The sequence below is a fragment of the Cibotium barometz genome, chromosome 2 (genome assembly GCF_041138505.1).
Source record: "Cibotium barometz isolate CiBa-2024 chromosome 2, ASM4113850v1, whole genome shotgun sequence".
In the NCBI taxonomy this organism is placed as follows: domain Eukaryota; kingdom Viridiplantae; phylum Streptophyta; class Polypodiopsida; order Cyatheales; family Cibotiaceae; genus Cibotium; species Cibotium barometz.
Window position 1 is genome coordinate 42,104,403 of NC_141047.1, and position 12,098 is coordinate 42,116,500.

The 12,098-nt window shown below is 43.3% G+C and overlaps 1 protein-coding gene across 1 annotated transcript in view; it reads right to left on the reverse strand.

Moving 5' to 3' along the window:
* Nucleotides 1-8,877, reverse strand: part of LOC147641090 (uncharacterized) — a 61,537-nt gene extending 52,660 nt beyond the window's left edge. Inside the window, exons 1-2 of the mRNA XM_086817974.1 lie at nucleotides 7,975-8,877; nucleotides 7,675-7,857 (exon numbers count right to left, since the gene is read on the reverse strand). Of these exons, the coding sequence (XP_086674100.1) occupies nucleotides 7,675-7,857; nucleotides 7,975-8,772 (981 nt within the window). The 5' untranslated portion in view covers nucleotides 8,773-8,877. The remainder of the gene's footprint in view (nucleotides 1-7,674; nucleotides 7,858-7,974) is intronic.
* Between the last annotated feature and the right edge of the window lie 3,221 nt (nucleotides 8,878-12,098).

Below are 12,098 nucleotides of genomic sequence, written 5' to 3' on the forward strand. Positions count from 1 at the left end.
TTGTCAAAGGACATGGCTTCAAGAGATTTCTCTACTGCTACTCCTCCTCCCGTTGCTACTCCAGCTCCTTCGTTGCCTGGATCCCCTGCTCCTGCTACACAGGTGGTTCCTCTTCCCAATCTTTCTTCTTTGAGTTTCTCTCATCCAGGTCTTGCTCCCATCCCTACCCATATACCATCCTACAATCCTCCCCAAGTCAGTGACTCCATGAAGCTTACAGCAACCAACTATCATACATGGTCTTTCTACACTGAGTCATTGCTAGAAGGAGCTAGTGTGTGGATGGCTATCTCCACACCTCACTTGGTGGACCCTGCTTTGAGAAGCATATCGGATGCTCCGGCTCGTCTTATCATCATCCATTGCATGACTCCATCTATACACGCACAATTTGTCTCTACCCGGAAGAATGCTCATTAGATGTGGACAGAGATCAAGAGGAGGTATGGGAGAATTTCGACAATGAATATTGCCAAATTGGAGTCAGATCTAGAGAAGCTTACAATCAATGAGTCAGATAACTTGATTGAGAAGATTAAAGAGTTTATTGGTATCAAGCTGCAACTTGAGGAGTAAGGGAGCACCATCAACAATCCCATACATAAACTTCTTGGTAAATTGCGTGCTTTCTTTGATTCTTTGAAGGACAATATTTATTTCCGTGATCCTCTCCTCCCTTTTGAGGAAGTCGTGAGTTATCTCCACGACAAGTGCATGCTTGGCAGAAAAGGCAAGTCGGAATCTGCTTTTGTTGCCTCTGACAAGGGCAAAGGCAAAGGCAGAAAAGGGACCAACAACAACAACAATAACAACAAAAACAAACGCAAAGGCAAGGGTAAAGAGGATTCAAAGGAGTTCAAGGACAAAAGCAATGAATGTGATTACTATGGCAGGACAGGTCCTACTGAGGCTCGTTGCTTTGCTCGTCGTGATCTCTCTCGAGTAGCCAAAGCCACCTTACATAATATTTTATATGTACCATGGATTTCCAAAAATCTGTTTTCAATGTACAAAGCTTCTCAGAAGGGACTTGGTGTGTACTTTGATGATGAGATCATTGAAGTGATCAACAGAAAGACTCTCACTTGTTGCCAATGGAGTCCATGATGGGGGTCTCTACAAGATCACCAACTTTTCTTCCTAGATCCCTCACACTGACTCACATATTCATAAGCTTTTCTCCCCCTTGATGACTTTGGTTTCTGAGAAATTACTTCTCTGTGGCATTCACGCTTCAGTCATGTTCCCATTGCTACGCTACAGAAGTTCCATTCTCAGCAAATTGTCAGCGGAGTACCTCAGCTCGGGTCTCTTTCACACATCTGCTCATCCTGCATGATGGGCAAGCATCATCGAGATGCGTTACCAGAGGAGGCCACTCATCTAGCAACCCGAAGACTGGAGCTTATACATGCAGATCTTGTTGGACCCATGGAGGTTGAGTCTCTTGGAGGGGCTCCATATTTTCTTCTTGTGGAAGATTTCACTCTCAAAGTCTGGGTATGTTTTATGGCACGCAAGTCAGATACTTTTGCCAGTTTCGGGACTTGGATCGCAATGGTGGAAAATCATTCTGGTGGTACAGTTTCTTTTCTCCGAACCGATAATGGTGGCGAGTTTATACCATTTGATAACTTCCTTACGTCGAAGAGCATTCACCGACAGACCATAGTTCCCTACACTCGTCAGCAGAATGGAATTGTGAAACAGAAGAACCGGACCGTAAAAGAGATGGCTCGTTCTTTCTTGCATCATGCAAGTCTCCCTCCTGCTTTCTAGGGTGAAGCTATGGCTACCTCAGTTTATCTCATTAACCGCTCTCTCACAAAAGCAATTGAGGGGATGACTCTAGAGGAGGCTTTTACAGGACACAAGCCTTATGTTTCTCATCTACATGTTTTCGGTTGTGTTGCTTATGTGCATGTCCCAAATCAAAAGAGGACATGCCAAAGAGGATGATCTTCACAAGCTACAGTCTAAGATCCAAAGGGTACCGCTTCTCGGATCCAGAGGTTGATGACATCATCATTTCCTGTAACATGCAGCGGAAGTATTCGTATTGGAGGATCTTGTCACACAAATGCTCACACCGTCTTCTGTATCCTGAGTTTCGCGAGTTTAGCAATCCATTTTAAGACTTCAAACTTTAAAGAGATATGAGAGAGAGAGATGAGAACTGTACACCGTAATGGGTTCCCGAATTACCCATTGAAGGGCCCCCTATCCCGTTACCGAGATAGTATTTGCTTTATTATCTTTAAAGAGACTGACGATGTGACTCACGATAAGCCAAACGCAAGACCTCTGAAGACCAAGTGTTGGGCTGAACTGTACACTGCTGTAGAAGCACCAAAGATGTCCAGTCTCGAGCCTATGCACTCTTCCCAATGGAATGAGGGAGGGATGCAAAGCTAGGACTGAGAGAGGGGCTGTTTGGGACTGTTCTAGACTGAGTATGAATGCTGTAAATGAATGTGAATGCTGCGTTTTACCTTCACCAAGTGGCTGGAGCAAAACGATGATGAGATGAACGCTGAAAACTGAATGGATGCAGAAAACGCAAGGTTTACTGATGGCTGAATGCTGAGAACTGATGCGTTTGCTGATGGAGGACTGAATGCATAAGCGTTGATGCTCTTCTTGCTGGAGGATGACATGCTTCTCCAAAACGCATGGAACTGAAGTGGATACAAGGCTGAATATAATGCGCCTGAATGCTCTTTGCTGAATATGAATGAATGAGAGAATGATTATGCAAGGGCTCTATTTATATGGGCTGAATGAGCCAGTCAGCTGGCTACTGAGCTGGCCGACTGCTCATGTCCAATGAATAATGCATAAATGTGTATAAAATGCTGAAAATGCTGGGAAAAATACCAAAAAATTCCTAGTAAATATCCTGATAGATACTGGATGATATCTGGGGTTCCTGCAATGGTCTAGATGCTATGCATGAACGATGTGCAATGTGCAGCATGCTTTCTGATGCAAACCCTAAGGTTTCTACTGACTGTATATGCATAAATGCGTCTCTTTAAGTGGGTTAAGGGACTTAGACTAACTCACTGACTTGCTATGGCTAAGAATGACCTACATAGCTTGTGCGTGACTTATCCTGGACTAAGGATTACAATGGGGTCACGGCGTACGAATCCTGAATGGAACTAATACTGTACAATGTTGCACTGATGATGATGAGCTAGTTTGTCACCATGCACTACAGTGCAGAGTGCATGTGACATTCCCTCCTGCTTAGCTTGGCGGCAGGTTCATGGCTTCCAAGTAGTCCACCAACAACTGGGGGTACTCCTGAAGAAAGAACTCTTCCTCTAGCCATACGGCTTCGTGGGTGCCTTGATCTCAGAACTTCGTATAAAACTGACGTATCCGTCGACCGGAACCATGCTTCCAACGATGAAGAAGGATCTACTCGGGCTCAATGACTTCTGCTTCATCTACCACGTCAGGCTGCTGTTCATCTGAAACATCAAACACTTTTGGACCCAACATATGGTTTTAGCGAAGAAACATGAAAAACATCATGCATTGTCCAACTGGTAGGCAATTTTAACTTCATAGAGACATCACTTTACTTTTTGACTATTGGAAAAGGACCAAAACTACGGAATGAAAGCTTGGGACAACATTTGCCCACTTGTTTCAATCTTTGTTTCATGATACGCAAATAGACCCAATCCCCTTTCTTGAAGTGGATATCTCGTCTAAACTTGCCTGTCTGTGAACTGAATAATGGCCACACTCAAAATTGAGGGCCAGACTCGGTTGAGTACCAAACTCTGCGGACTCGACATACTGATCTTCTATGCTTTTTAAGTCTTTTCCAGAGATGTTGAGAATGGTACACTCCTGAATGGTCTGGATGCTGGTCTTTCTACTAAGAACATCTGCTACTGGGTTATACTAACCAGGGATGTACTTGATCATTCCTCCAAACTGGTGGAAGAGCTAACCCTGTCTAGTGTGCTGATCACTCCACTGGGCACTTGGCATTGTCGGGAGCCACTTAAGTGCTTGGTGGTCTGTGTTGACTGTGAGAATGCGTCCATAGGGAACAGGTTTCAAATGTTTGAGAACAGACTGCTGTTCTAGCTTACCCTTGAAAGTCTTGGAAAGACAAGAGGGAAACTTGCTAGGAGGTTCTACTAACTGTGGAATACTGGGGGGAGATCATCCTTAAAAATGTCTGAATGAGAAAGGAGATCTGCCAACTGAGGGACTGAAGAAGATGAGACAGCGGTTATCGATGAGATAGAAGCTATCTAAGCATAAATCAATGCTCCTTCTGCTCCCTTGCGGATAGCTCATCGGGCCTGGAGATGAGAAATCATAGGAATGCCAAGAATGCTCCTATCTCCCCAAATCATGACAGGCTCAGGAAAACCTTTAGAGATAATAAAGGTGTCCTGTCCCCAATTGGGAATAGGTTCATTCTGACGAAACCACTAGATTCCTAAGATCATGTCACATCCCAAAAGAGGAGAGACAATGAAATCTCGCTGGAATGAGGCCTTTTGAACTTGAAAAGAAAACTGTTGTGCTCTTTGAGATATGTGGGTGCGAAGACCAGGTGTAAACCCGTCTACCTCCAAATGATAGGGCACTAAGGTACAGCTCATGTTGGTAGCCAACTGGGGAGAGATGGCGTCCTCAGAACTGCCCATGTCAAAAAGGATTATGAACTATTGGCCCTTGGCAGAGCCATAAGCTCGGATCAGGCTTTTCTGTGTGGTTGTTGCCTCACCCTCCTACTTAGCATCAAGTACCACGGATGGCATGGGATGCATAGAAGGTAAGATCTTAACTACATTGGTGGTAGCAGGCGGGTCTGAAGGAGCGGGGGATACTGCGGCAACTGTGGTAAAAGGCTCTTTGGAGGCTTGCTCCGCTTGCCTTTTTGAACAATCCTTCTTACCATGCCCAATGGTATGACAAAAAAAACATCGGTTTTCTAACTGATACTGTCTTTGCTCCTTTGGAGGAAGATAGCCTCCAGTGATGCCTGCTTTAGCCTTTTCCTCAGGGGTTTTCTTAGGTTTGGATTCCTTACCCCCTGAACTAGAGCTAGGACTGTTGTCTGTCTTAGTGTCTTTAGAAGACGAATTACCCTTCCCCGGTTGGGGTTTGGTACTGGACTGTGATGACTGCTTGGGCTTGCCTCCGTTCATCTTCATTTCTTCATTCTGAGCGAGAGTCAAAGCCCGGTCATATGTACTGGGTTCAAAGTTACGAACTGTGAACCGGATGTTAGGATCCAATCCACGAATGAATTGCTCCATCTTGGCCTACGCAAATAGCCCTGACTGTTGTGCTAAAGTAATAACCTTGCCGGAAAACTGAAGCACCGGGGATCCGTTCTATCTGCCAGACCGGTCATTTACTGGGGCGGGAGGAATCTGGTCTTCAGGTCATGTACAAAGGTATCCGAGCTGAAAGCTATGACACCTGTGGTTTGGTCTGTATAGAGATTAGACCAATGCTGCCACCGAATGACGGTAGTTGATGCTACGGACTGCTGGCTGGTGGCACCTGAGGCAGGGGATGCTGAAGAGAGGTGCTGGTATCTAAGATGAATGGCCTCCTTTTCCCTTTGGTGCTCGAGTAACATACGTTCTCGATCGAGCTCTCGTTGGTGCTCCCGAGCAGCGAGTTCAACCTAACGCCGGTCTTCGTCGATCCTGCATTGGACTTCCTCATAGTCCCGGCTTTCTTCTTTTCTTGTTGTTTTCTTAATTCTACTTCTACTATTTCTTCTCTCCTTCGAGCCTCATCTTCTCTCCTTTGTTGTTCCATCTGAAAGAAGAGGGAGATGTAGTCGGGTGCTGCTGGAGGCAGAGGAGGACATGCTACTGCTGCCTCCAAGAGTTGGAGACGCTCCATGAGCAGCTAGTTCTGAGCTCTGAGAAGAGCTATGGTGTCTGCGGTAGACGGAAGTGCAAGGTCTCCTTCGGGAGAGACTTCTTCCGGGCTGATGGGTACTCTCCTCTGTGGACATGATACTGGAGTCGGTGGTCGTGCCGGAACGCAATCTGACCATCCAAGGATGCTCTCATGCTAGGATACGGTGTGTGTGGACAAGCTGAATCTGATACCAATGTAACATGCAGCGGAAGTATTCATATTGGAAGATCCTGTCACACAAATGCTCACACCGTCTTCTGTATCCTGAGTTTTGCGAGTTTAGCAATCCACTTTAAGACTTCAAACTTTAAAGAGATATGAGAGAGAGATGAGAACTGTACACCGTATGGGGCTTGGCTGGAGAAGGCTGCTGGGGGTTGCCTGCAGAGGGCTACTGGAGGCTTGGCTGCAGAGGGCTATCGGGGAGAGCTTCGAATCAAAGAGGCCTGTCAACCATAGAGGGGGATGCTGGGGCTGCGGAGATTATATAGGGTCTGGTACAGGTGTACGGATAAGGAGAGCAAGGAGGGATGGAAGGACGGTGTATGTGTAAGTACGTTGGTCTGTGGTTGCATGAATATATGGAAAGGGTGGTACCTCTAAGCAGACTAAAGGTGGAGTATGTATGGGCCTTCCAAGGTAGTGGTCACATGGGTGTCCACGTGGCGGCCAAAGAAGACCTTACGTTAGGACGGCCGGTCTTTGGTCCATGTGCGGCCATTTTGTATAGACGCCCTGGTATGTGTACGGTCTAGGGTAAGGTAGTTTGATGCACACTTCCCAAGGAGGCATCTTGTGAAGCGGAGTCCCCTTTTTTGGGACGCAGCCTCAATATGCGTACCAAGGTGTGCGATAGTAGCCGAATTTTTTTTTTCAATGAAATCATACGGGGTATTTTCCTGTTCACAAGGGTGCAATCCGTTCATCAATCGGACACCCAAACAAGTATTTATTAAGATCAAAAGTTTACCGTAATTTAACTAAAAATTTACATCAAGGCTTATTCCAGTGTTTGTTTTGAGTGCTGTAAACTCCTATATTATGATAAAATCACGTGCAGATTTCAAATTTGGACTCGGAATTTTAAGATTCTAAGTAGAAATAGCTCAATTATTAAAATGATGCAATCAAGGAATGATGCCAATCATCCAACATGCCCTAAATGCACCTAAAGCTGCCTAATGAGGGATTTAGATCTGGAATTAGCCTTGGCATCGCCTTGTGCACGTGTCACAAACTTGACCGATAATTTAGACACTAGGATCTTAGTGGTGCGTTATTGCTTTACACTTGGTTCAAGATGTGTATCTCTGACCCCTCTATGATCAGCAAAAAGCATCTTGTTGTGACACTTTTATCTTTAAAAGTTGACTTTGCTTTATGCATGATAATGGTTGTGGATGATATAAAGGACATAGGAGCAACACATGAGTGGCCAACAAGTTACACCCTGAAAATCAAGCAACATACACTAAAAAAACCCCATCTTCATGCTCATATAAAGCACATTGAGATTCAATATCACTTTGTGTGGGAGCTTATCATGGAAGGAGAGGTTGAGATACTCTACAACAGAGAAATGTACAAACATCTTCACAAAGGCTCTTGACAAAGCCCTTCTAAAACAGCATCTTCATCAACTCAGCATCAAGCATAAGAGGTAGTTCAACTTTGGGTCACAACATTGAGGAGGGTGTTGAAAATCAACTTCATTTTCAATCAAAGTAAGCTTAATATAAGAGATAAATCACTTACTTCAACTACATGGTTCCGCTCCATATCTTCTGCTCTCCTTTTTTGACTTGCTATTTCTTTTTGTTTGCCTTGAATAAGAAATTCAAAATGTTGTTTTCTTGCCTTGAACTTCAACTCATTTTCAGCAAGATCTTCAACTTCTCGTTCCATTGCTTTACGCAGCGCTTGCTCATTGTCATGATCCTGCAAAACAGACACCAAAGCATCAAAATGTGCAAATGCACTCAGTTCCCAGAGCATTATAAGGAAAAACAAGTTTTGAAATGCATGTCATCAATAGAGTACACATTGGTGGATTACCTCCTTGAACTTTTTTGGAGCCTGCTGGACTCTCTCATCGTAGCTTTCTTCTGTCCAATTCACTACACTTCTTTCAGGATCCATATGTTTCATGTCATCAGGAGTGGCTAGATATGCAAGCATCCAGGGCTGTTTGTAGACAGCAACCGGGCCTCGATGGCTCTGCTCAAACAAGGTCTTATCATCCCTCCCAATTCCGCGCTCCGTGAACCACTTTGCGACCATCTGGGCCTCTACATACCCAGTGGCCTCTGCTCTGAAAATGAATAGTGCACAGTAATCCGACAGCCTCCGAAACATTGGCTTGTGGAAATTGGGAAACTGTGTGTGCAGAAATGCATGGGCCATCTCACATAAGTCCCCCTTCCCATCCATGTTCTGAACAATCAGGAGAGGCGGCCAGACTATCAGATGTTCCTCGGAGTCGATGGAGGCTGTCCGGGTGCTGCCATGGCCACTGTCGTCGTCTGATTGATTCACTCTGAGAGCTTCTTTGATGGCATCAAAGTAGCCGCGGTGTTGGTGGACTCTTTTCTTCTTGAATGTTTGAGCATGGGCAAGGAGGCCCTTCCAGCCTTTGAACCACTGTAAGGTAGGGCAGACTGCACAGCATTTTTCATCTCTGTCTGTGACAAGGTTGAATTTCTTGTCTCCACAGGACTCTTTGACCCGGTACGTGAGATCAGGCAAGTATTTCACATAGGCTTTCTGTCTGATAAGCTGTGTCTCCTCTTCATCGTCTTCTTCGATGGCACCTGAAAAGCGAGGCTCTTCATAAGACAGGAGACCTCTCGACATGGCTATGGAGAAAAGCAAGAAACTGTCTCGACCATCTCCACTCCTCCAGGCTCGTGTGGAGTCCACACCAAAAAAAAAGGAATCAAAATAGTCGCACAAAAACCCATCATGGAAAATTTTGGTCGTCAAATCCAGTTGCATGTTTTTAAAAGAATTGACTTTATGATTTCAAAGGATTTTGCCACATCACCACACACAATCTCTTCTCTTCTCTTCTCTATCTCTATCTCTATATATTATTTTAAGGAAGAGTTTCAAGAAGTTGCCACATGGCAAGAATTTGGAGGTTCTCTTCTCTTCTCTATCTCTATCTCTATATATTATTTTAAGGAAGAGTTTCAAGAAGTTGCCACGTGGCAAGAATTTGGAGGTTCAAGAAGGGGAAGAGGAAATTTGAGTAGAGTCTCAAAAGACGTGCGAAGCACGGGTTGCCCACTAGTATTATAAAAAAGCAAGCAAGAACAATTTCAACACATCAACAAAGAGAATTTGACACATAAGCAGCCATAGTATTAAAAAGTACCTAAGTTTGTAAGAAACTGACACATGTAATCGTCCCAAGCGTATCTCCCAACAAGTGAATCATGCTCACCATGCCATTCGTGAACCATGATATTTATGATGCCATAACTTCTTCAGGCCCATCCACGACTGGTTGGCCCCACCGCTATGCCCTCCAACATGTGCCCTCAAGTGCCAACCTTGCATGCATTTAACCAATTGTGTGAGCTGCGTCCCACCGAGGCTAAACTAACCTCACAAATTTTCGAGTCGTTTCCTTGATTGAGTAGTATCACCATACATTTAGAGCTCTTAGATGCTATTAATATGGGAGCAAATCATCCCAAAAATAGTACAAAATTAATGAAAACATCATATAATGTTAATTCTATCAGTTGTCACAACACTGCATCCTCGAGGGAGATGAGAAGAGGGTAGGGTTTCGATGATGCAAAGAATAGATTGCAAGACATCAATTACAGTGCCTTGAAAAATGGCATTAAAGAATATGGTAGAGGCAGCTCCTTTTTTTAATAAATTCCTATAAAATATCAATCTTGGTAAACACCATTATGCCGACGGTGGGATGTAGCTTTGACACCCTTTCTTTTGCTGCCACTTGGCTCCTTCTCAACTAGATCAAGGCTCTTCTCTAGTCGCCTCCTCGTAGTGTCGCATCTCCCACTTGTCCCTCAGGACTATCTAACACGTTATTGGAGTCATGGGATCAATGGTCGAGGTTGCGTGACCATAACATCAAGTTCTTCGTACGTTTCATTGTCTCAGGCATCGCAAAAGTAAACTCGAACCAAACATTCTAGGCCACTAATGCAACCTTCGCACAATCAGTCCAGTTGGGCGTAGAGTAAACTCATCCCAACACTAAACTCAACCCAAGATAAAAGTAACAAGATTTAGTAGCGGGGGCGAATCTTCTTTGAAATATACAGTATGTCATGACTTTTAGGATTTTCATAGGATCATGGACTCACGTTAGATAATGCGAATAGGTTGGTGAGAGTGGATAAATGCAATAAAGTAAACTCGTACTAAAAGTAAACTCAGGACACCTAGGGTAAAGGGTAGCATTTTTCTCTTCCCCAAAATCTATTCACTCCATCACTCTTAACCATTGCTATTACCATTTTACGAGCTCCCTCTCTCTCTCTCTCTCTCTCTCTCTCTCTCTCTCTCTCTCTCTCTCTCTCTCTCTCTCTCTCTCTCTCTTGCAATAAGCACATACATTATGAAGAGGAAGACGGACTATTGAAGACAAATTTGATTATGATCATTTTAAGTTTGAGGTACTTACTCTCATGTAATAAGTGCTTACATTATGAAGAGAAGAGGAAGATGTACTATTGAAGATAAGTTTGATTCTGTGTTTAAGGTACATACCATTTGCATGTGGGTAGTAGACTGTTGACTTCTTACATATTATCATGTGTTGCTCTGTTAGCTTCCTGATCACTTCATTAAGTGGGTCCCTGACTATCTCTATTGGGCATCTGAATCTTGTCATGATAGTTTCATAAAGAAACTTTGCTGTGATGATGATGCCTTATAGTTGTGTGTTTTTGTAGTATGAATTTATATAACGTACCTTTGTCTATATACTCATATATTGATACCATGCAATATAAATTAGCATATACTAATTTAGCAGCACAACTAATACCGCTTCAAAATCCACGGATCATCAAAGAGACACACTTACTGATTGTTTGAGGGGGAGAAAATTCTGCACAACGATATCAAAGTGATCCATCGTATCTTGTGATTGTGAATGGGATGACACTGTACTTTTGGATTCGAAGTAGCACTAATCCAAGCTAATGGTGGTACCATGTGCGTATGTAATCTAACTATTATGTTTTTCTAGATTGGAGTAGTGAGTTAAATGAGTAAGGGATTTCAAGTCCTGTCGATGTAGTCGAGACTAGTGACACAAGCACAAGCAAGGAGATTTTTCATTATATACATAAGCTCATAATGTAGGATCAAGATGACTTGGGAAACAAAGATTTTTCATGGTATACAAGGGTTCAAAAACATCCTCTCAACCCAACAAGCATGTGTGTAACCGGCATATTGAGTTGGAAGCATCAACATAGTAGGCATCGCAGTCGGTTTGAAAAGAGACCACACATACGATGCCCACATTGTTGCACAAAAACCTTAATGGTAACCCACTAGTAACCATTTCCTATCACACTTGCCATGCATTAATGTTGAGGTCACATTATCTTGATGTTTTTCACCTTATGTGATTAAGTTACAAAACCATCCCCAAGCCTTGAACCTATGATATTAAACTCGAATTGTGAAAGTAAGCTTAGACCATCCAAGTTTACTTTCATAGTCTGAGCTTACTATCATAGGACCAAGGTTATTCCATTCTCATGGTCTTTAGCTGTGATTGTAAAGGCGATGTGAGTTTACTTTCACATTTTGAATTTACTTTACCAATTGGAGGCCATTCCATTTACATGGTCTTTAAATGTGATAGTAAACTAGGACTGTGAAAGTAACCTTGAACCACCTTTCACAGTTTAAGTTTACATTGCTAGCTATTCCATTTCCATGGTCTTTAATTGTGATACTAAACTCAGACTATACAGGTAAACTCGGACCACCCCGAGTTTACTATCACGCTTGACTTTACTTTGTCGACCTTCACAACTCTCAAACTATGAAAGTAAACTTGGACCACCCTAGTTTACTTTTATAGTCCGAGTTTACTTTGTTAGTCTATGTTAACTTGTCAATATATATCACAATTCAAAGGTTTTCATTAAAAAATCTTAGACTTGTCAATACTTCAT